This window comes from Schistocerca serialis, chromosome 1, assembly GCF_023864345.2.
Source record: "Schistocerca serialis cubense isolate TAMUIC-IGC-003099 chromosome 1, iqSchSeri2.2, whole genome shotgun sequence".
Lineage (NCBI taxonomy): Eukaryota > Metazoa > Arthropoda > Insecta > Orthoptera > Acrididae > Schistocerca > Schistocerca serialis.
Window position 1 is genome coordinate 119121164 of NC_064638.1, and position 24969 is coordinate 119146132.

The window sequence follows — 24969 nt, forward strand, 5'->3', positions numbered from 1 at the left end:
AACCAATGGTGCGGTATGTTGTAGAATGTTGCAGGGAGTCAATTACTTTCTCATATAGCACATGCAGATATGAAGGAACTAAACTGTGCTTGGAGCAAAATATGGTAATCCTCCCTCGTGGTCAGACACACATGACGGGAGTCTTGGCACGGTGTATCCCTCATATTCCACGCAGTCCAACATCAGTCCACTGCCACATCGAAATGACTCAAAAAATATGGGTATTGCACAATTCTGAGCGAAGACTGACTACGAGGCACCGTTCAAACTCTGTCAGATGCTCATAATGCTGTTTCACAAGTATGGAGCACCTCTGTGTCCTTCATAGTGATTGCTCCACATCTGACCCCTGTTAATGCCACTTACATATCCTAGCAGGTCTGATAACAACACTGAATACAGGCAACACTAATGCATTCTGGTGACCATTCTACAAGTTGCAGAGAATTGCTATTCTAATCATTTATATACCAGCCGAAGGTGTGTAATTTTACGAAGTTACACTGTGATATAATTGTGTCTTCTGGGAGCTTTCCTTTTTTCTCAGGCAATGTATGATAGGAAAGTTACATATCTGATATCTAATAATTCTGAGTCACATGTCTAATAATTGATGGAACTAAAGGTTTGTTTTCATACCACATATTTACTTAAATAACTTCACAAAAATGACATTGGACTAATTTCAAAGTATAGCTATCTCGTTTTGTTGTTCTAGTGACCTAACATTCATTGTCATTGCTCTATTTTTCATACAATCATTTTCTTTGTAAAGAAAAAGGTCAAGTCACTTTGTTACTCTCATACGCAATAATTCATATACAAATTCCAAAACCAGGCATCCTTTGCATACATTCTCTGATATCTAAAGATTTATAATTTGTGAGGTTACACCTATTTATATCTAAGACAGAAAGCTGGTGCCCAAAAGATGCCATGAATATGAATCCACATCAAATGATATGAACTATTTAATAAGACTTCCAACATCTCATCAGAAACACTGCAACAAAAATTACAGAATCTTAAAGAGCATCTGGAAGATCCTTTCTCCACAAATGCAACTGAATAAATGTGGCAGATCTGCAACTGCTAAAACCCTATAACTGGAGACAAGATCACAGCAAAGGGAGAGTAAGACTACCGACTACCGTCCTTGCTATCTTCACCTAAGTCTCCTGTAATACAGCAACTGTAAGTGTTAGAGTGCACAGAATGAGAATTACATCCCTGAAGACTTCATCTAAACTACACCATGCAACACAATTAAGAGGCACTTTTTTGAAACCATGTAACTGTTTCCCAATGCAACACAGAAGTTTGGAATTTGGCTCTAAGGTGCCTACAACTTTCCCCTGTAATGGCGCAAAAGCATGGCACTCTGTGACATCACCCTCAGGTTTGGCGACACACATATGAAAAAAAGATCAGCGGTCAGAAGTTCATGTGACGTGCAAGTTGGGTTATTGATGTAGACTTGCAAAAGATTTCACCACAATTCTGTCCAGTGTCACCATGCACATGTCATAATATGAATGTCTCACAATACCTTTACCCACATCTCACCTCTTTGTATGATGCCTCTACAATGGAGATCAGAATTGTGACGTCCAGAATTAAAATAACAAGTTTTTCTTATGGGTGGCTAAGGAAAACATATAAGATACATCGACACACAGGATCGACACAAAAGGGCCTCAGAAGGTGGCATAAAAAGTGTCAATGAAACCATCCCTTGCCTCAGGGCATTGATACTGACACATTCCTTGGTTTAAAAATAACTATTTGCAGTGCAATGGGCAACAGGCCTATGTTCTTGACAACATTAGACACTTACACCCTGCCCTTTCCCGGACAACCCATCTCTACCAACATCATAGGACTACAAGCCATTGAGTGTGATCTGACCCATTTGAAGTGTAGTGCAACCACAGTTTTTGCTATGGTATTCAGGGTAGAACAGCTAGGGACTATTCAAAACCATTCAATGAAATTTGAATGTGATCCAAAGCAGCAAGGCTGCAGAGACAATGACACAATGCAGCAACACTGCTTTTCTCTAGTAATTCTGTGGTTCTACGAAAGCACTATGTACATATTTAGGTGATCATTAACTGTGTCCACAGTACATTTCACTCCCAAACATGGCTGTAGACCTGTAATATGATACTACAATGATGCACAATAGATCTCTTCACACTGAAATACGTAGAACTACTTTAAAGCGGACACATTTAGCATAGTTAACTGTTAACTTATTGCAGTGTTTCATCTTCAATTAAGAAGTAAGTTATCATTAACCTTGAAAAATATGACTGGTGTAGTCTTTTGAGAAAATGATAGATGGTTTAACTGTAAGGACTGATGGAGCACTAAAATTAATACTGAGAAGACTATTAACTGTAACAAAGATAAAGTGTTTACCTTATTTTAAGTATAAAGCATAAACCACAAATACTGTTTAAATGGAATGAAGTTTTTACCTCCAATTAAATGTTGACACAAAAACAATAGTATGCTACATATCAGTTAATTCTGCCTCGATTTCAGATGGTATACAAATTTACTGTTCTATACGAAAGCACAAAAGAGACAAAGAAGGGTTCAAATACAATAAAACTAAATTTTTATATATACCCACCAGCATTTCCGCTTTCAGAGCTGTCATCTGCAGCAAACGCATCCTCCTGCTGAGACGTGCTGCTGCTAGCAGCTTCTGGATGAGATGGAGGAGGAGTAGCTTCGTGATCAGATATTACCAGCTCAGGATCAGTTTCACGAAATAAACGCGTTCCCTCAAGTATGTCCTGAAGCAAGCAGCTAATGGCATGGGATGCCCATGGACCACCCCATGAGGCTTTGTGCTGGTCATTCCACACAGCAAGATGGATAAGATGTAATAACTGTTCTTGAGTCACTAATTCTGATAATGATATTGCGGGTCGTGCAACAGCCACAATCCGAGCTATTACCTGAAACAGAAATTATCCATTTTTGAGATACTATACAAGAAAATACTATAAATACATGTAAAAATTCCTAAATGTGAGAGTTTCATCTCTGGATGACAAGTCAAGTTCACAAGTAGAGTAGCCATAACCACATTTATGTATCTGCCTCTCAGCACCTGATTCCAAATTTGATTCTCTTGTATTACAACAATCACAATCAAACTGTTTCCCACAACAGGACATTTTTCAATAACATCTAGTATTACTTTGACACTGCAAGTTTAAATCAATTACACAGACAAAATGATCCATAATGTAAATTTGATCATTTTGTGGTCAAATAAGTACTCTATAGCCACACAGTCAATTCGTTGGGACATAATATATAGCTTATTGTGAGGCAACAGATTTTCAATTTTAATTCACATATAAAACCATCAAATGATGTCTTGATTTAAATGAAGCATTCAGAAAAAAAGTTGCTTTATTCAACTAACAAAAGGATGAATCTGATGAAGGGAGGAATCTCCCTTAAACTATTTACACCCTATCCATAAAGTGAGAGTAGTTTTAAAATAAGAAAGGGAATCGCTAGTGTGTAGTTAATGGAACTCTTTTGCTGCTTTGGGCATGTACACATATCATGCTACACCACTCTCCACGTGCTGAGGATGCATATACATGCGCCGTTCGGTTTTCCCTGCAGGGTTATAGGCACCTGTATATGTCCTGAGCTGCTAACCTCTCATTGATGAACTTCCATACCTCGGTAACTAAACAAGTTTCAAGTAATTTTGATATCTTACCTACATTTCACTTACTCTAATACATGAGCTAAAATCAAGCATATGCTAAGTTTATGCACTGCATTTTTACCTCTGCAAAATCTTTAAAATTTTGCACAATGTTTTACTTAATTTGATTCAGCACAGTCACAATGGCAGGTAATGAAAAGAAATTCTGTCCTTTTTCGAGCAAAGTTATCAGACTGTAAGATGTGCAAAAATCAAAGTTTTTCAGCTAATTGTTTTCTTTGAATGGGATGGCAAGTACTTCATATCGGCTGGAATGCAATCTCTCAGAACAAGCATCAACATTTGGCGAGCAGTATAGCCGTAAGAAAAGGCACATTAGCACTGTGGTGTCACCGCCAGACACCACACTTGCTAGGTGGTAGCCTTTAAATCGGCCGCGGTCCTTTAGTATACGTCGGACCCGCGTGTCGCCACTATCAGTGATTGCAGACCGAGCGCCGCCACACGGCAGGTCTAGAGAGACCTCCTAGCACTCGCCCCAGTTGTACAACCGACTTTGCTAGCGATGGTTCACTGACAAAATACGCTCTCATTTGCCGAGACGTTAGTTAGCACAGCCTTCAGCTACGTCATTTGCTACAACCTAGCAAGGCGCCATTATCAGTTGCTATTGATCTTGTTAATCATGTACCGTCAGACAGACGTTCACCATTAATGGATTAAAGTTAAGTATTCCGCCAGCTTCGTCCGTTTTTTTCTAAAGTCTAAATTCCTTGTCCTGTTCCAGACCTCACGCCGGCCTGCGTGAGCTAAAACGCGTGCCTTTCGGCTTCCTCTAGATTCCTGGGTTGGCTCTCCTGCCAATCCACAACAAGCACAGACTGTAGACAGCACGTCAGCAGCAGCAGCGAAAGGGTTAAGGAAAAAAAATTCTTGGTACTGCCAATTCACACATATTAAAGTACAAGAAACTAGCCTAGCATTTAAAACTAAAAGTTCCTTGCTAAGGGAAGAAAGTGGGTTAAGTTACTAATGTTAATTAGGAAGACTCCAGGATGTGAGAACAAGGGGATTTTTCTCATCTTTGTCTATCCTCAATGTTACTATAGGATGGATCATCTTAGGGGCATGGAAAGAATACTGGTATTTTTACTCATATCAGTACTTAACAGCGGGCATTGTATTGAATGAGCCTAGTAACAATTTATTACATTTTTATTATTTACCAAAATTATTTAATTATGCCTGATGACAGCACTGCCAACAGTGTAGTAGAGCAGTAAAAGGTAAGCCAAACAAGCAAACAGAAAGCAGTTTTGTCAGCAAGATCTTGCTTGCTTGACCCACATTTCCAAAGTATACATTTTCTTGATCCCAGAGCTTGTGCTAGGGCAATATGATCAACAACTAATTTTGCTGCTACAGCTGGCTTCAGCAGCAGCAAACCAGTTGGGGAGTCTTCTCTTGAAACTGTATCTGACTGTTGGAGTCATCATGGGATATTCAGAGGAAATAAAACAAGAAGAGATGGATCAGTCCCCTCTTTGGAAGCTGCTCTGCCCAACTAGAAAGAAGGAAAGAACCTTTCTTTGGTAACACCTGTCATCACTCTGGGAAAATCCTTTAAAATAACATGAATAATTGAAATTTTTATTCCCTCAGTTCTATCTGCTGGCAAACAAGTACAGGGTGATCAAAAAGTCAGTATAAATTTGATAACTTAATAAACCACAGAATAATGTAGATAGAGAGGTAAAAATTGACAAGAATGAATGGTGGATGGATATGTGTGTGCGCGCGCGCGAGTGTATACCCGTCCTTTTTTCCTTTTTTTTTTCCCCCCTAAAGTAAGTCTTACCGCTCCCAGGATTGGAATGACTCCTTACCCTCTACCTTAAAACCCACATCCTTTCGTCTTTCCCTCTCCTTCCCTCTTTCCTGATGAGGCAACAGTCTGTTGCGAAAGCTTGAATTTTGTGTGTATGTTTGTGTGTCTGTCGACCTGCCAGCACTTTCATCTGGTAAGTCACACATCTTTGTTTTTAGATATATTTTTCCTACCCTAAGGTAAGTCTTTCCGCTCCCGGGATTGGAATGACTCCTTACCCTCTCCCTTAAAACCCACTCCCTTTCGTCTTCCCCTCTCCTTCCCTCTTTCCTGATGAGGCAACAGTTTGTTGCGAAAGCTTGAATTTTGTGTGTATGTTTGTGTTTGTTTGTGTGTCTATCGACCTGCCAGCGCTTTCGTTCGGTAAGTCACCTCATCTTTGTTTTTATATATAATTTTTCCCACGTGGAATGTTTCCTTATATATATATATATTTCACAAAATGTCCGACAGATGGCGCTGGACAGCAAAATGTCAGAAACTGCCACCGTGACGGAAGAGAGGCACGCCGATATGTTACAGAATCACATCATCCCCAGCCTGACTGATAAACACCTGCTGGAACATACAATGTTTATGCAGGATGGCGCTCCACCCCATATTGCTAGACGCGTGATAGATCTCTTGCACGCGTCATTTGGTGATGATCGTGTGCTCAGCCGCCACTTTCGTCATGCTTGACCTCCCAGGTCCCGAGACCTCTGTCCTCAGTCCGTGCGATTATTGGCTTTGGGGTTATCTCAAGTCGCAAATGTATCGTGATCGACCGACATCTCTAGGGATGCTGAAAGACAACATCCGACGCTAATGCCTCACCATAGTTCCGGACATGCTTTACAGTGCTGTTCACAACATTATTCCTCGACTACAGCTATTGTTGAGGAATGATGGAGGACATATTGAGGATTTCCTGTAAAGATCATCATCTTTGCTTTGTCTTACTTTGTTATGCTAATTATTGCTATTCTGATGAGATGAAGCACCATCTGTCTGACATTTTTGAACTTTTGTATTTTTTTTTATTCCAATAAAACCCCATGTCGTTCCAAGCATCTGTGTCAATTTTTACCTCTCTATCTACATTATTCCGTGATTTATTCAGTTTTCAAATTTATACTGACTTTTGGATCACCCGGTACATGACAATTTCAGTAACATAATTTCCTTCATAGTGTTTATTTTCAAACACCTTGTCAAAATCACATAACAGATTATTAGCGAAACAAATGGATAAAATGTTAACACATTCCAGTTGGGTCACAGTGATCAGTGCAGCCCCCAGACGTTCTAAGCTTTTTCAACTTCCCTGTGTGGCTCTTGCTTATAAGATGGAGAAGGAAAGCAGGTTACTGTCCGTTTCAAAAATACCGTAATCTATTGCAAAACAACCATCAATTTCAGAACCAGATTCTTCAAGCAGCCTCAGAATTTCATCATCAGTCCAACTGTCCCCCATTTCACAACAACCTTTTGCACTCAAGACAACTATGGAAGCACACTGCAACGACCAATGTGTGGGGACTGATCTTGTCCTTTTTCAAGTCACGGAGCACTTTGTGAAAGCAGGAACACCCATTTAGCAAAATGGTTCAAATGGCTCTGAGCACTATGGGACTTAACATCTTAGGTCATCAGTCCCCTAGAACTTAGAACTACTTAAACCTAACTAACCTAAGGACATTGCACACATCCATGCCCGAGGCAGGATTCGAACCTGCGACCGTAGCAGTCCCGCGGTTCCGGACTGCAGCGCCTAGAACCGCACGACCACCGCGGCCGGCACCCATTTAGCAGCTCCCCGAAATAATAAAAGATGCAACAATTGACTTCAAGCTGTCACTGCTTGGAAATATCACATCATGAAATCAGGAAAGCTTTACTCCGAGATTCCTTGAGTGCCCACTGTTAGGGAAATCAATTGTTTCTCATAAATTCTACAGGCAGCAACTGGGTAGTATTGAAAGTTACTTTGTGGAGAAAGAATGGGAAGGTTAGGTACAATTTAATTTATTTACTTTTGGGTATTATTCCGCTGTTTTTCTAATAATTTGTTGTCTTATGGTATTTAAAGTTCCAAATTTTTAAAAATTGAAATCTGTAATGAAAATAAAAATACTGCTTGACTTAACACTAGTATTATTCTATTTAATGCTTTCAAAAATCAACTACCTTGATTACAGATAGTATTATGAATGGGATAGTTTCTACCCACCACATAGTGGAGATGTCACAAAAAGGATGAAGTATGAGGAAACAAGATTAAATCTGAGGAAGTAGCCGGTAATGAAATGCCAAAAATTTACTGTCACAATTTCATTTTCTTGGTTACAGCGAGAAGGTAATATGTTCCCTTTCTACCCGTAATTCATTTATTTCCACTCTGGTATTCTGAATCTATGGATTTCACTAGTAATCATAACAATGCTCATCATTCGCAAACCCAATCAACCGCATAATCAGACAGCGGTTGGCATTCATCCGTTCGGCCTTACTTCACTCAGCTCAAATAGCCCCTTTGGTCTGTAGGAAAGTTTGTTTCTACATGTGACGAGGATTCCCCTGACAGAGACATCATGTACACTATGCACACATTCACAAATTAACTTACGATTCATTCAGAAATCAGCTTAGAATCTGTTCAAAAACTGACAGGGATGCATTTCAAAGTCATATGAATAATCGACAGACTAACGTGCGCTGGATGCTAATGCTAGGCGCTTTGTGAAACAAGGTTTTCCCCCCCTCAAGAATATTAATTTGCCCCCCCCCCCCCCCCTACATCTGTGCCTGCTGCGCATGCATGAATCAGACAGCTTGGGAGCTCCAGTAAAATTTTTCTCGGTAGCATCTAGCTGCGACTGCTTACACAGCCAACAGCAACATTTTGTAGCCAGAAGCGAGAGAAGGTACTACTCAACTGCGCATGCGCATGAACCCGCTTGTAACTGCTGAAAAGAATCTAATGTAAACAGTTGTGATGTCATGCTCGCCGGAGGCAATTTGTTGTTATGAAGCATTGCATAGTCTTCCTAAAGCCTTTGACACATTTTGCTGTTGGCAGACACTTGTATGAGCACTGGTTTTGTTGCTGTATATGGTGCATTCCCTTTGCAATTTAAGTTTTATTTTCGTTTTTTCTCTCATTCATGTTTTATTGCTACAGTATTATTCCGCAGTAGCGGGATACAGTAATATCCTTTGTTAGAGTATCGGTTCCTACCAGTCAAAATTACAAATATTTAACTGAAAACAAAAACAATGAAAAATTCCCGACATTCTAAAAAATTCACAGGTTTTCCCGGTTTTCTCCCGGATGAAAAAAATTCCCGGGTTTTTCCCATATCTCCCGGGTTGTATCCACCCTGTTTTACTGTGAGCTTACTCCCTCAGATTTCATCTTGTTTCCCCATACTTCACTCTTTTTGTGACACCTCCGTTATATGGTGAGTAGCAACAATCCTTTTCATAATATTGTCATTGTTCCATCCTGGATATTCTGCTGTTTGATTGCAGATAGATTATAGATACATTTTAAAAACAGAGGTGGAGACATTGGAGCCAACAGACATAATCTACCGTAGTCCGTTTATCGAAGACAAGTTCTGATGCCTTAAGGTGTCTCTCCACCCAATAATAATCATCATCATCATCATCATCATCATCATCAGTTTAAAGGGACTCAACATCTTGACTATCAACCAATTTCGTTGAAAATTCGCTTAAAACAACATGAGAAAAATAAACTTGTCAGCTTCAGGGTCTCTGACCTTGTCTTCATGGTTGAAAATGTGCACGACATTAGTTTAGGTAACTAAAAACATTTGTAGCCGATCAGTTAAGGATACATCAAGAAGCACTGTCATAATCAATAAGACTAAAAAGGGGTGAAATAATGAAGACTGTATAGACTAGATAGCTAATTAGCTTAAGCAACTTGCTACTCACCATAAAGATGACGCATTGAGTTGCTGACAAGCACAACAAAAACGACTGTCACACACTGAGCATTTAGCTGAAGCCTGCTTCAAAAAAGGAATGGAAACACACACAGATTCACACAAGCAAACACATCTCGTGTATACACGACCGCGATCCCTAGCTGCCCAGTCAGAATGCAATTTTGCCATGTCAAACGCAAGCAGCAATACGTATGGGGAAAGGGAGGAGGGGGGGAAGATGAGTCAGCACTGCTTGGCGGAGTGTGCAGTAACTAGATGGTAGCTGGACAAGACTGCCAGGCACAGTGTCAGGATTCTGTGGGGGTGGGGGTAGAGATGGGGAGCAGTAAAAGAGAGGAGCAAAGAAGGTGAAAAAAACAGCAGGTGCTTTGGCAGAGACCAGAGCAGAATGAGGGTGAGGGGATGTGAACTCGAAAGAAGTGATAGGACAGAGGGGGTATAAACTGCTGGGTGGAGGGTGGAGGACAGTAGGTCGCCATAGACTGAGGCTGGGGTGATTCCGGAGCGGAGAATCCTAACACAATCTATCCTTTTCATAATACAGTTAATAGCCCAACCTCGACTTTTCACTGTTTAACTAGCTTAAACAGTTACATAAGTTAGAGAGGTATTTCCCCCACAACCAACTTTGACACTGGACATTAAAGTGCTTTAAATTTTGTAATAAAATCACATTCTCTCAGGAAATGTATGACTGTTAGCTGCTGTCCCATCATCCTCAAGAAGGAACGTAGACAAGTCGATGGCTTGTCTCAGACCAGCCAGCAGGAGAAACACTGTGAGAATATGGGCTATTGTGACATGATTACCACAGCTGCATCACCACAGCTGCATCAGGATAGGGTGCTCCTGATGTAAAAGAAACTCACTGGTAAGTGTGTGGTGGCCGATAAGTAGTCAGTACCACACAATGGGATCTCTACAAGATGCTTGGAGAGAAGTGTGCTCCACCATGGTGGTCCCCTTGATTCCCCTCAGCTTGTTGAGGGTTGTGGTAGCCTGCCAACCCATACACCAGGTTTGCAAAATTTGATGTTGCAGTTGCATATGTAGGTCCATACCGAGTTCTCCAAGTTCATGTTTGTCCCTGTAGTTGTTTCTTTAGCTAATTTGTCAGCTTTTTCATTTCCCGAAATACGTATGTGGCTCAGCGCCCAGATGAGTACGGAGATTCTGAAGTGTTGGAGGTCAACCGATAGGTCTTTGATGCTTAGTGACCAGAATGTTTCTGGGACAGTTCTGAGATATGCCTTTTAAGGAGCCCATGTTATCACTACAGGCCACAAAGACCTTCGCTGTGTGAGTTTTAAAGTATTGCAGAGAAACGACCAACTCTGCAGCGTATACACTTCATGCACTCAGCAGAAACTACTACTTGTGTCCCCTTGTAAGAGTGCCAAACCGTAACTAATCCTTTCGTTAAGTTTCGATTTATCTGTGTACATGTGTGTCAAATTTGGGTAGTTGTGGAGAATCAAACTGAATAGGCATCTGAGAATGGTATGTCAGCATTTTCCTAAGAGCCACGGAAGAGGTCTATTCAAATCATAGGGGTGCTGAGAGGAAGCACTATGCACTCAGACAAGAGAAGGCAGTCGGAGATCCTTGCACAGAGTTTCCAATCAAACCCCAACTGGTCTAGTAATTTTTTGGCGAATCATAAATGTCTGGAATTATTGACTGTTACCACATAGTTCCCCACAAATCGTTGGTGCCTGACCGCCAGTGGCGAGGCACCAGCTTACACCAGGAGGCTACATACAGGGCTTGTACTCAAAGCTACAGCTGCCAGCTGCATGTCGCTGTGGTAGACAGGGCCTAACAAGCTCTGTAGTAATGGTGCTACCATCGTACGGGCAACACATCCACGGCCAGGAAAGAGAAAATCAAAGCTTTGTAGTACTGCAGAAGAACTGTGCAGTCTGCACAAAAAGGTGCTGCTGAGACATCTGATGGTATTAAGTTTCCTCGTGCATTTTGCTTTGAGCTGGCATACATATGGTAATGATGTTAACTTACTACCAAATAAAAGGACTAATAATTTGAAAGTTCCAACAACTTCATGTAAATGGATACCAAGGTAAAGTTTTGGATTAGGGCTCACAGTTCTCAGTCAACAAAATGCTTGAAGCTGAAGCTTCAGCAGCACGAGCATCTCTGCTATATGGCAAGTAGCGATTATCCTTTTCATAATACTGTTACATTCCATCCTGGATTTTCCATTGCTTGATTTTACAACTAAATAAGCATGTAAATTCAATACAGCATCCAAGCACCAAAACACCATTCACACTGTTATACCTGACCCAGTCACATTAATGTTACCATCACCTATTTTTTATGTTAATGTGCAATAACTGCTCACAGACAAGCGGCAGTACTAGTAGTACAGGGTATATAAATTGTGTCACGGGGAAACAGTACAGTTTCCGGCATACTGTCGAAATGGAGAGATTTATCAAAAGAGCACGATCAATAGCTTTTGGGCCAAGTGTGGAAGTGTTTCCTAAATGGCTAAGTTTGTAAACTGTTCGCATGCCGCCACTGCTTAGAATATAAAGCACATGGCTAAATGGCACAATCCAAAACTGGCACTGAGGATACTGTGGTGAACCACAGGCCATAAATGATAGGAGTGAATGACCGTTGCAAAGATGTGTACAGGTAAATAGATGTGCAACTGTTAAGCAAGTGACTGTCCACGTGAACCAAGAGGCTGCAAAAAGCTGGAATTTGCATGTCAGTACCACAACTGGATGTTCACTGAGTGGCAACAGGTAGCCTCTTCAAATGAATCACATTTTATGCTCTGTCAGACAGGTGGCTGTTGACTACACACAGTTTGTGTTTTCCTCAGCACGGCAGCATCATGTAACGTGTCACACAACTCGCGTGGTCCGAAATGCACCAGGATGAGTTTACCAAACTCCCCAGATTTTAACCGAGTCGAGAATCTGTGGAACCATTTCAATCAGGCTGTTCGCGCAGTGGATCCTTAAATGAGAAACGTGGCCATGCACTGGAGTTTCAGATTCCTGTCGGTACCTTCCAGAACTTCCCTCACTTTCTTCCTCCATGTCTGCGATGTAGAGGTGGTTATTCAGGCCTTTGGCAGGTGGTCAGAATGTAACTGGATTGTGTATGACAATTTTCATGAAAAAATTTACTTACATGGTACATAGCACATTCAATTTACTTACAATGAGAAAAAAAAGAGTTATTACTTATTTGTAATTTTGATACACACCTTGCAAGCAAGAAGGAACATATCAATATTACAAGTGAAGTCCATGCTAAGCACGAGTGACACAAGACCCCGAGCAACTGGTAGACATCGTTCCTGTGGCAATAACAGGACTGGATCACGAGGGTCTGAAGTAAGTGTTGTCGTCTCAGACTCCTCTCGCTCAGACCCTACTCGACTGCTACCACCTCCACTACCTCCGCTCCTCGTTTGTGATCCACGACTGTTAAACTGCTTTGACAGCAGTGAACCATCTGTTCGACGTATCTGTAGTATGTCCTTGATATGCTGAAAAACAGATGTACATCATCTTTCTTTTGGCCCGAAGCAGTTCTGATGCTCTTGTAATACTTTACTATTAACAAAAATAAATATAATAAAATAGAAATTTAGTGAATCAATATAAAGTTACCTTGGCAGAGTGTTGCTTCAAAGTTTTTTTAAAAAATTGTTCCTGCTGTTTCAAAGCAGCCTCTAACTTGCTGGAGAGATTAGCTGCCTGGCTAGACAGTGCAGAAAGAGCCTTAAAAATAAAATTAGTATATCAGGCTGTAACAGCACAAGGTATTGGAAATGTAACATCACAGTCAAAATTGCCAAATAACAAGTACCTGTTTCGAGGCATGGTAAGTTTTATTAGAAAGTTCTATATCCTCTAAATGTTGTTTATGGTGCATCAGGCGTTTCTGTAACTTCCTTCTGTAGCTTCTGGAAGCATTGCTACGGGCTGAGCTTGCCATCTTCCGCTGCATCGCCATTTCTCCTTGTATGAAATCCCACCGTGACGGAGTAGCTGCTGCAGTTAAGACAACATTTCATTTTATTCCACCAAGATATTGATTAATCTACTCAATTTCACAACTGTACTATCTGCAACTCACAACTTTTCCATCAACAGCCCACGGTAACCCTAGTTATGTTACATTTAGGCAATACTCCACAGTTCTAATCCACACTCCTATTGTGTTCTCTACATTTAAAAGCCATAGTGCACATTATACGCACCTGCTTCCTTTTCCTTAGCCTTCTCTGTGGTTTCATCACCATTGGAACTACATACTGCCCCTGTACTACAGCTGGCATCTAGACAGACAGACAGAAACAGCAGCACCCATCCAATCTGAGAGAGATCCATCTCAGCTCGTAGAAATCCTGAGGCAGAATGCTGAGGAGTGGCAAGAGGTGACAGAAGGCGTGTCAGCATTGACAGAACGCTATCTAAGACTGACGATCGTGATGCTCCTCCAGCAAGTGACTTACGACCAAGGTAAGTCAACAGAATGAAGACCCTGAGCAATACAACAGATATCAGACAAAACCTTAAATCTTTCTATACCAACACATCACTCAAAATAAAGTACTGTAAAAGCAAAAGCAAGTTAATGAATTTCTCTGTATGTGGTTTCATTTTTTATTACAGATGAAAGTAAAATTTCCAGTTTATACCTATCCTGTGGGAAAACAGCTGTGTTCTGTGAACTATACAGACGACTCAGAGTTGAGGCAAGAAAATCTCCCCACCATGGTTGCATGCCACACATTCGTGCCAAGAGTGTGCAAGCTGAAAGTTGGATGTGAGTGTCTTCTCGTACACAGAGCCAATGGAAGAGTCTTTCACATACACTCTGATCAAATATATTGTACAAGGAGACCGGAACCTAAAAGAGCAAATACCAAAATTACATTAGCAGGAAATTTTCATTAGGAAAACACCATGCTTTCATTCTGCAGTAAATGTCTGAGAAGTTATTTACCCTTGGAACAGGGCCTATTTCATAGACTAGATACAAAAGAACATCAAGAAGACCTTCTCCCAGGACTCTCAATTTGTCTGTGCAGCAAGTTGCCAGTAATTTCTGAGTGTCTCGAATCTGTGGAAGGGCAGCCAGTTTTCCTTGTGCTGTTTCAAGTCGTCTTATCACACTGCACACTAAATTTAGCTGATGCTGAAATGTCACACATTCCTGCAAAATAGACATAAAACAGTATAGGAAGCAGTAAGTCTATGAATATAAAATACAATATGTTTGAAATTTGTAAATTAAGTAATATTTTAATAAAAAAATTGTTTTGCGAGTTAAACAATTATTGAAACTTTAGTGTGTAGAAATGCAAACATGTAAGGGGAAGGCAGGAAACTCGATCACAGCTTCAGTTAAACAAATCCTTTCAGGTTACCTCCACATAGGACGCACAATTTACCCAACATATTTTACAGTTCACCAGCTGCATGATTTTTTTAGGTCAAAAAGATCTGATGAGTTGGGGAATATACACCTACAGGGTGTATACATGGACACGGAAAAAAAAAATTCCCAGATTTCCCAGTTGAAAATACACTTTTTCCGTGTTATTCCACAGCACTGTAAAATTTATAAATCCTTTGAACGTTTATGGTTTTATACACCAATGTAGAATTTCCCGGCACTTTAGAAAATGAAACGCAGGTGGGGAAAAGAGCACGTTTTGAAAAATATTTGATGTGCAGCAACATGTACACTGCATATTTTCGTGTTACGAAGGTATAAATTCGAATTCCGCCAAACACCGCATGTTACTTTCCGAAGCATAGAAATTGAGATTGTGACACGCTTTTCTAAGCCAGTCATAGCTCATGTCACGTGATCTCGCCAGCTGATGACAGCATAGGACACGTGATGTAGTCAGCCAATAGCAAGATCACTCTCAAGTAGCGCGAACAAACAAATAAGAAAAGTTGATCGTTTAAATTAATATACATAGTATTGCTACAAGAAAAACAAAGCTTTCACATATAATATTGGTCTCAAAGATTAATAAGCTGCAAGAGAAGCTAAGCTTCCACATATAATGTTGATCTTTTTTGCGCATGTTACACTTTAAGATACATCACACAAATGAGCCAGAAAAATTTTTAGTAACAACGTAAATGTCTGACCTTCTGGGCTCGAAATTGGTCTAGATGGTCATTCTCAAAGATCTGATTTTTAAATGAGAGTCAAACGCTCTGTGATTTAAGAAATTCATCACACATTCTTACACATAATTCATCTTGCATACAGGTAAATTAACTTTGAAAGTAACGCTTTTCAAACCACCAGTCGCAATATTTTTCCGTGACCTGTTAGAAATTGGTTTGTTTCAGCAGTTGCCAGAGAGCGTCAGATAACAGGCGTCACTGCGCTTGCACAGCTATGATGACGCAGGAAGAGCGCATGTTCGTACGTGTAAAACATTAAAAGATCTTGCATTATATCATAAAAGAAACAAGACATTAGAGGATACTTCAAGAGCATCAGAATTTTGTGAACCATACTAAAATGCAAAATAATAATTCGTATGTCCAGAGTCGGATGTAAATTTTCGTGAGTACTTGTATTATCTTATATTTGGTTCTTTATCATGGTATAATGCCACACGAGCTAGAAGAAGGAAAACGTGCACTTGAAATGCAGCGAACAGTTGAAACTAGTTAACAGTGTCAAATTAAACACTTCGTTTCAAATAAATTGACTGCCTCAGTGCAAAAGATTAATAAAAGCCAAATCTCTTTAGCAAACTGACAAAAATAACTTCCTTGATCTGCAAGGCGATTAATGCTTGACTGTCAAAAAGATGGAAATAAAACTTGAAACTAATAACATATTTTAGCCTTCCGTAACTATGCAAACGTATTTTAATTCATTTGATAGCTCCTGGCCACAGAAATCCGTTTTGTTTTCATTTAATGTGAGAGCAATAAATGAAGAGGAAACAGCAAAATCACTAAACGTAAACACAGTTCACGTGGAGACTAACTGCCTCCCCACTACACCTCAGACTGCTCTGTGGATCAGACCTGGATCTCCGATATTTCCGAATCGGGGCAATATTAGATAGTGGTGCCCAGCCACACATCTGTAGCCAAAACTGGGAGAAGGTACTACACTGTGCATGCACAAGAGCCCGCCCGCAACTGCTCAAACGAATGTAATGTAAACAGCTGTCACGTCATGCTTATTGGAGGCAACTTATTGTTAGGAAGCACTGATAGTCTTCCTAAAGCTTTTGACACACTTTGCTGTTGGCAGACACTTGTATGAGCACTGTGTTTTCAGTATTATTATGCAGAAGTGGGATACAGTAATATCCTTTGTTAGAGTATTGGTTCTTACTGGTCAAAAATCACAAAAATTTAACTGAAAACTAAAACAATGAAAAATTCCCGGAATTCTAAAAAATTCCCAGGTTTTTCTTGGTTTTTTCCTGGATGAAAAAATTCCTGGGTTTTTCCCGGATCTCCCGGTTGTCCCGGGTCATATACACCCTGACCTAATAGTAAAGACGTATCTGAAAAGCCAGTTTCTAAACAAGTCTTTAAAATGTGTGTTTATTAATGAAGAGTAACTACATGTTGTTATTAAATTGGAGGAACAGAAGTAAGTGTTTTGTTGACAAAGTTTAGACTAGACAACAGCAGAAGTAGAAGTTCAAGGAAAAATAATTTACAAAAACAAAGTTAATATCTGCACCACTTTCAACTATAATGTCAATAAAACAGACATTGAATAAAATGATCTCATATTCCAATTACTATTGCTATCTTTTCAAGGGAAGTCAAATGGTACACTAAAAGTGTTTCTGTTTGTTTGTGATGTCAACTATACTTTCTCTCACTTTGCATCGGAGAATAAGAAATAATCGGAACAGTGCCTAAAATTAATAATAATAATAATAATAACTTATACAGAAAAAATTAAGGAATCTGTAAGGCAAGGATACACACAAAGACAAAAAGATGTTTCCCAGAAAGACTCCAGCACAGAACCTAAGCTATCCAGAGTAAAACTTCAAGGAAAGAGATGGTGTTGACTTAATTTGATTGTAAAATCATACCGTGCTGGAGATTACCACTCGAGGACAAAGTACTTCTAAATATATGCATAAACATTTATGTAGTATATATTCTTCTGTGAACGTTAGAAAAATTTTATTTTAAGTCCGAGTGGAGTATTTTTTAAATCAATAGTGGAAAAAGAAAAATGGAAAAATAGTAGAAAATAGACTGGGGGGAAAGGAATGAAAGGGGAGATTGCCTGTTAGGTTTTTGTGCACAGCTCAACCAATGCAAAACATTGTTTAAAAAACTATGAAAGAAGGTTGCATACGAGTTTCTACACGAGAAAAATAGTGAAAGTAAGAATATTTTCTGTTCAAATTGAGCCTACAGGCTAGCTCTCACTGAGATGCAGGTGGATGAGTGTCTTACCTCATCTTTTGTTATTTCCATCAAGAAATTTCCTATATCACAGTACATAAGAACATAAATTTCTACTGATATTGTTACATACTTACATGAAATGATGTCATTATTTTCTGTCCTTCCTGAGTTGGAAACAGTTTTTCAAATTCCCTGCCCCTCTGTAGGTAATGATACATATGTACAACATTAGGTATTTCTGATGTCAGCAATGGAGTCAAAAACTCTTGTAACTTAGCACAAGCCAAACTGTATCTGCAATGTATATCTTCAAAGAGTGCTGACAACATACGCAGATGGGCCTACAAAAGATGACAAGATTTTTTAGTGTCAATGTATCAAATACTGAATGGTATACTGTATCTAAACTTAAATTATGGAGGTAGAGCTCACCTGTATATTATCTGATGAAACCTCTCTAAGGTCATTGTTGTTTGCATAATTTTCTCCGGGTAAAATTATAATGTGACCGTAGAAAGATCCAATGGGAATTTTGCACCTAGTTGTGCTCATACCATACCTTCCTATGGTTGTAATCTGGAAAAAGAGAAAGGAAGGACAGAAATGAAAAATTTTTACTTTTTAGATTAAGTATTATCCTGACAGTTGTGTGATGAGGAGCTGAACTTTCCACACGGTAAGTAGGAATCAAAACTGATTATATTTTCTCAATTTAATTTTTATTTCATGTTCTCTCTTCTTTCAACTTAATAAAAAAATCTTTAAGGATTTCATTTTGCTTTCTGTATTTACATACACTGTATTAAAACTGGAGATGAGTATGTGCCCTCCAATTATAGTCCCATCTCCTTCCCTAATTCACAATGTTATTTTATTTTTTGGTAAGGTACACACAGGTGCCCTTTTCATTGTAAGTGTCTGTGACTTGACACCTCTTATATGTGGCAAGTAGCACCTTATCAATTCAACTGTTGTTATATAAAAATACTATTATGTGGCATAATCTTCTGGAGAAATGAAGCTAAGATCAAAAAATCATTTATTGTACAGGAGCAAGCAGTAAGAATATGGCAAGTGAAAAAAATTGCCTTCATGGTCAGAGGGGTTCTTACACTTATATGCCAATACTTATACACCCTAATGGTATTTGTGGCTAATAACAAGGGTGAATTTAGAAGAATGATTATCTCAGTATTTCCATTACAACACAATGATGGTAATGACATAAGTTGTTTCCTATCTTGCTCAATATGTTTAAGCTTTGCTATAAGTGCAATAAAGGTCCACTATTAGAATATTTGGAGAGCTGTAAGCAATGAGAAGTGTGGTAATACACAAGTAGTTGCAGCTAAGTTCTTAAATATTTCTGATATGACTTCTTTTCTGATAAAACTTACATTACTGATAAAGTTAAAAATTACTTTATAATTTAATATGCCTTAAATGTAGTGTTACTGGCAGAATTTTAAAGTACAGAGCTTAAAAACCTCAATTAACATAACTGGAGCCACTTATTAAAATATCTAACAATGGAGGGAACTCTAAACTTAAGACAGGCACTTTTTCAAAGGTACTGGCAAATTAAACATTGCATGAAGTGTAAAGAAAAGACAATGTAGATGAAAAATTACCTGTCTACATCATTCAAACTAATTTTTAACGAAAACAATCATTTTTTGACAAAATAATTTAATTGGATAGATAAAAAATCTACTCACCAAGCTGTGGCAGAGCATACACATAAGTGAGGGTTGTAATTAGGCAAGCTTTTGGAGCCAGTGGCACCTTCTTCAGGCAGAAGGGTTGAAGGGGAAGGAAGAGGAGTGAAAGAAAAGGACTGGTGAGGTCTAGGAAACGGGGTAGATTTTGGGAAAGTCATAAAGAACCACAGGTCAGGGGAAACTTACTGCACAGGATTAGAAGGAAAGACTTTCCTTTTCATCCCACACAGGGTGCATAGGAAAGGCGAAATATGGAACAAGTACAAAAACACAAGGTGAAGAAACAAAAAGTTAAAGATTTACTGATGACATTGCAGTTCTGTAAGAGGCAGCAAATGATTTATTAGATCAGATGAAAGGAATTAGTAGTTTCTTTAAAAGAGATACGATGAACATCTACAAAAGTAAAACAAGGGTAATCGGACATAGTCGAATTGAATCAAGTGATGCTGAAGGAATGGAATTAGGCAATGGGATGCAAAGTGGAATATATTTTTTGTCATTTCAAGAGCAAATAATTAACAATAGTAGAAGTCAAAAGGATATGAAATACAGACTTGCAATAGCAAGAAAACTTCGTCAAAAAAAGTTAACATCTAAGACACGTTTCAATGTTACGAAGTCTCTCCTGAAGCTATTTGTCTGGATGTGAAAATGATAAAGACTTTGCACAACAAGAAAATAGGAACTTTCGAAATGTGGTGCTATAGGAGAATCCTACAGATTAGATGGGCGAATCAAAGTAATAAGGCAGTATTAAATAAAATTGAAGAAAAAGAAATTTATGTAAGAATCTCACTAAATAAGGGGAACAATTGACAGGCATCGAGGAATTATCCATTATGTATGGGAGGAAAGTGTGAACATTAAAGATAGTAGGGAGAGACCAAGGGTTAACTACAATAAGCAAGTTAACATGTTGAACAAGTTGGTTATAGTTAAATTAATGTTGTTCCAAGTGCTGCACTGCTGGCTGTATATATCACAGGATGCTGAAACATTGTAGGCATGTTCATTTGTTCATTAATTGGTTCGCATCACCAAGTGAAAATATCACACTGTAAGCAGTCAGAATGTGAAATGCCTCCTGTCTTAACATCAGTATGCTTTTCGCCACTCTGTGCCATGTATTATTTCTCTTGTGAAGTGACTGTTGGTGTAAAGAGTTAAAAATGTTGAAGTTTTCCATATGAAACACAGTGGGTATTGTGAAGAAAGACCATGTACTGTTGGTAAAGTTGTTTATCAGAATGGCAGCAATAGCAGCACCGCACTGCGGAATATCGCCGACAGAAGCAACTACGAAGAGGCCCCATGTCAATAAATGGGCTAAGAAATATGATTAAGAAATCTGAAGAATCAGGGGGCGGGGGAGAGAAGTTGCTGTAACTGTAGCCAACTGTGCAACACATGCCTCAAATCCTGTAGCCAGTGCTCGAGCTGTGTCACTGGAATTCTCTCTCCCCAGGTCAACAATTCAAAAGATTTTCTGGCGCATTTGACACTGATATCCCTACCAGATTCACCATGTGCAAGAAATGAACCCTCAAGATAGGCCATAATACCGTGATTTTGCCCTACATTTTTTTGGCGTTCAAGGAAATGGATGACATGTGGCCAGAGAATATTCTTTAGGCAGATGAGGTACATTTTACTCTGCATGGCACTATGAATGCACAGAACTGTCGCTTATGGGGTCTACTCCGCCACATGTTGCGCAGGAACATTCACTGTATTCAGCTATAGTGGCTCTCTGGCGTGGTTTCACAAGCTCCTTCATTCTTGGTTAGCTTTTATTTGAGGAGAGGACATCTCATGGGCCTATTAGGTGTACAGCTACATATGCACATTATTAGGACCTCCTTGTGAAAAAACACAATTCCAGCTTTGCAAAAACGCCATTATGTACTCAGCATTATTTTCATGCAAGATGGGGCAACACCACATGCTGCTTGCCAGTTGAAAGATTTGCTTTGAGAAACCCTTGGTAATGAGAATATCATCTCCAGGCAGCTTCAAGATGTGTGATCTTCCAGATCCACCAATCTAAGTCCACGTGTCTTCTGGTTGTGGTGTATCTCAAAGATCACATCTATCAGGGACACATCCAGACTCTTCCTGATCTGAAGGATAGCATACAATGACACATCATTCTGATTACACCAGATATGCTGAGAGCAGTTGTTGACCATGCCATGTTACGGATGTAGTATGTTGCCGAATCAGGAGGCTGTAATGAAAACATGAAATGTATTTGCAATTAATATGGACAACAATCAGCTCTATAATGAAATGACGACAATAAAAATTTGTGGCGAACCAGGAATCGAATCCAAATTTCCCGTTTAATGCAAGTGGTCGCCTTACCAATAGACTATCCAAGCATGACTCACAGAAAGACCCAAACTTCCATATGTCTACAGTGTGCACTCATACATGCCTTCATTTCTGAAGGAACATTAGATTGTACTTCTGTACAACACAGGTACTGCAATATTGTATTCATCCGCAGAAACCAGGTAGTGACTTTCAACTAAAATCTCCCCTGTGTAAGGGAATAAAAAAAATGAATGTATGAGTGCAGGTTGTAGACATGTGACTGATGACATGGAAGTTTGGGTTTGACTGTGAATCATGCTCAGATAGCCAAATGGTAAAGCAACTGCTTGCAATAAGTGGAAAATCCGGGTTTGAGTCTCATTCCAGCTCAAATTTTCATTGTCGTCACTCCATTATACAGCTGGTGGTTGTCCACATTCATAACAGTGAATACATTTCATGACGCATGTCCGAAGCAACACTGTATCATACTTCTGAACAACACAGGCACTGCAATATCGTACAATGAAAACATTGTAATTTGTAACCAAATATTAATAAACATGTCAGAACCACTTATCATCTGTTTGATCTTTCCTCTCCTTTTTTGGTACTCACACCTCATCCTGACTGCTTACAACACCATATTTTCACCTGATGGCAGAAAGTGGAATAATTATTTTTTTCCAGCATACTCCACAAGAGTACCAATTAATGAACATACCTACCATGTTTCAGCTTCCTGCTATGTACACAGCCCAAACTGCAGCACTCAGAACACTGTCAGTTCAATTATAAACATCCAGTAGGTTGAAGCAGCTATGCAGAGCTGAAGAGGCTTGCACAAAATGGAATAGTCCGTCAAACTAATCTCTGGACTGAAGACAACAACAATACAGTATCTAAGTTTATAGGACAGCCACAAATTGCAACCAAAATTTTTTATGACCAGATCACTCAATTTAACAAGAGCATTGTCAGGAACTGTCGAATTACAGATCGAAGTAGTTGCATGGTTACACTGTCACTGACATCACATTTTCTGACAACGATCTTGTTAAACTGAGCAAAACTCTAAATCACAAAGCAAAACAACAGAAATCATAATGAACTAAATAACATATGAAAAAAAATAGGAAGCAAGAGAGGAAAATACAATATATACTCTGCAAACAGATGGTACATATGAACTGAAAAAGCAAAAATCATTATGAACCTAAAGGAATTATTTTTAAAAAAACATATATATTAATGAGGTAAGATATACACTATATGCACTACAGTCAAACAGCACACTTAAGATTACTCATCCAGTGGATGGTTTCTCCAGAGACATTCTGGATGTCTTTAATTACTCCTCATTTAAAACAACTGTCACGCAATTTGAAACATGATCCATAGTTTGAAGTTTGCCGCATTCACAGAAAAGATTCCTTGCAACAGCCCATTTTGTTGTTTCAGTTTAGAGGCCTGTTCCAACCCTTATTCTCGGAAGATCAAAACCAGGAACGTACATAACTGATTGTACGTGACAAGTTAAAGAGCTGTGTGCTCGACTGTAACTCTAATCCGAATCCCTGCTTTCCACACAAAGTACACTAGCAATTACATCAGTACAGCACATCTCCCACACAGACTAACTAGTTAAAGGTTTTCACTTCCCTTCCACCATATACTCCTCGCAGAGAAAGAGTGTACTTCTCCCCTTCTGCACTCCCTTTTCTCTCCCACTGTAGACTTTTTGCTTTCTTTTTCTAGCCTTGTGGAAGCATCGGTAATGCAAACAATAAGTAATCATTAAAAGAATCACATTATAAAAAGTAATACAAGCAATAAGAAACAATGACTTACCATTAACAGCAACCTTTACTGAATTATTATGCAATCAAGGCATATCTCATACGACTTCTATTACGCAGTTCAATGCAATACAAAACTTTAAATATGAAACTAAATATCAAACTCACAACAATTACCTTGAGAAAGCGGCATATAGGAGGTGGCTGAAGGTCGCTCATGACAAGTGCCTTGCTGCCTATATCAGATGCCACCACAAGCCGCTGTCCATCAGATTCTTCACCACGGCACCAGATATCAACAGACAGTGAGACCAGATCTGAACACGCAGGAACCATAAGGTCTGTGAGGAGGACTGGGCAACCAAAATCCAAAACAACAAACCGTCTTGCACCAGAGTGCATCCGTTCTATCAGCAATGTCTGCTGTGGTGGTGCTGTGAGTAGTTGCTGCCAGGGAAGTGTTGCTGCAGACAAATCTTCACCCTGTGGTCAAAAATATTAAGGAGTTTCAATGTAAAGCTTCCTGTAAAGGGTAATATAAAATTCATGGCTATTATTCCTTGGCTCTTACAGGTTAAGGCTTAAGATATGCTATTTCATCCAGAAAATAATTTGTAATAAATGAAACTAAAGTCATAGAAAGAGTGAAGCAAGCAGAAATACATTTTGATAAACTGCAAGGCACACAAAATGGAATTGCATCATCTTTCCCTCTCTCCACTTTCTTCACTCTTCCTGTGGCATTTGATATCTTTGGAAAGTTTTTAAGACAGACACCCTAAGGTCTCTAACCAATCAGAAAATAGATCACACTTCCTGCTAACTGTTTTCCACAACAATGTGTGATTTTCAGGGAGAGGGAGAGGGAGAGGGAGAGGGAGAGGGAGAGGGAGAGGGAGAGAGAGAGGGAGAGAGAGATAGAGATTGTACCACTGAACTTTTTATCATCAAGTTTGTATTGTGTAATTATGCGAATTATTTGAATAGCACTGTTTAAGATTCTATTCTAACAAAATAGTTTTTAAACTGTTAATAAGATGTTATACAAAGTGTTTACTTCACTGATGTATCCACTCTCTCTTCCTAAATTGGTTCTTGTTTAATAATCTGCTGAATCAATTGTTCTTTAGAAAAATAATGTATTGGTCAAGGTC

General features: G+C 39.2%; 1 protein-coding gene across 1 annotated transcript in view; it reads right to left on the minus strand.

Moving 5' to 3' along the window:
* Positions 1–24969, minus strand: part of LOC126463579 (baculoviral IAP repeat-containing protein 6) — a 314074-nt gene that overhangs the window by 161930 nt on the left and 127175 nt on the right. Inside the window, 10 exon segments of the mRNA XM_050096169.1 lie at positions 2642–2972; positions 12801–13085; positions 13210–13320; positions 13409–13590; positions 13803–14086; positions 14244–14455; positions 14552–14761; positions 18111–18317; positions 18409–18552; positions 23993–24298. Coding sequence (XP_049952126.1) covers positions 2642–2972; positions 12801–13085; positions 13210–13320; positions 13409–13590; positions 13803–14086; positions 14244–14455; positions 14552–14761; positions 18111–18317; positions 18409–18552; positions 23993–24298 — 2272 coding nt within the window.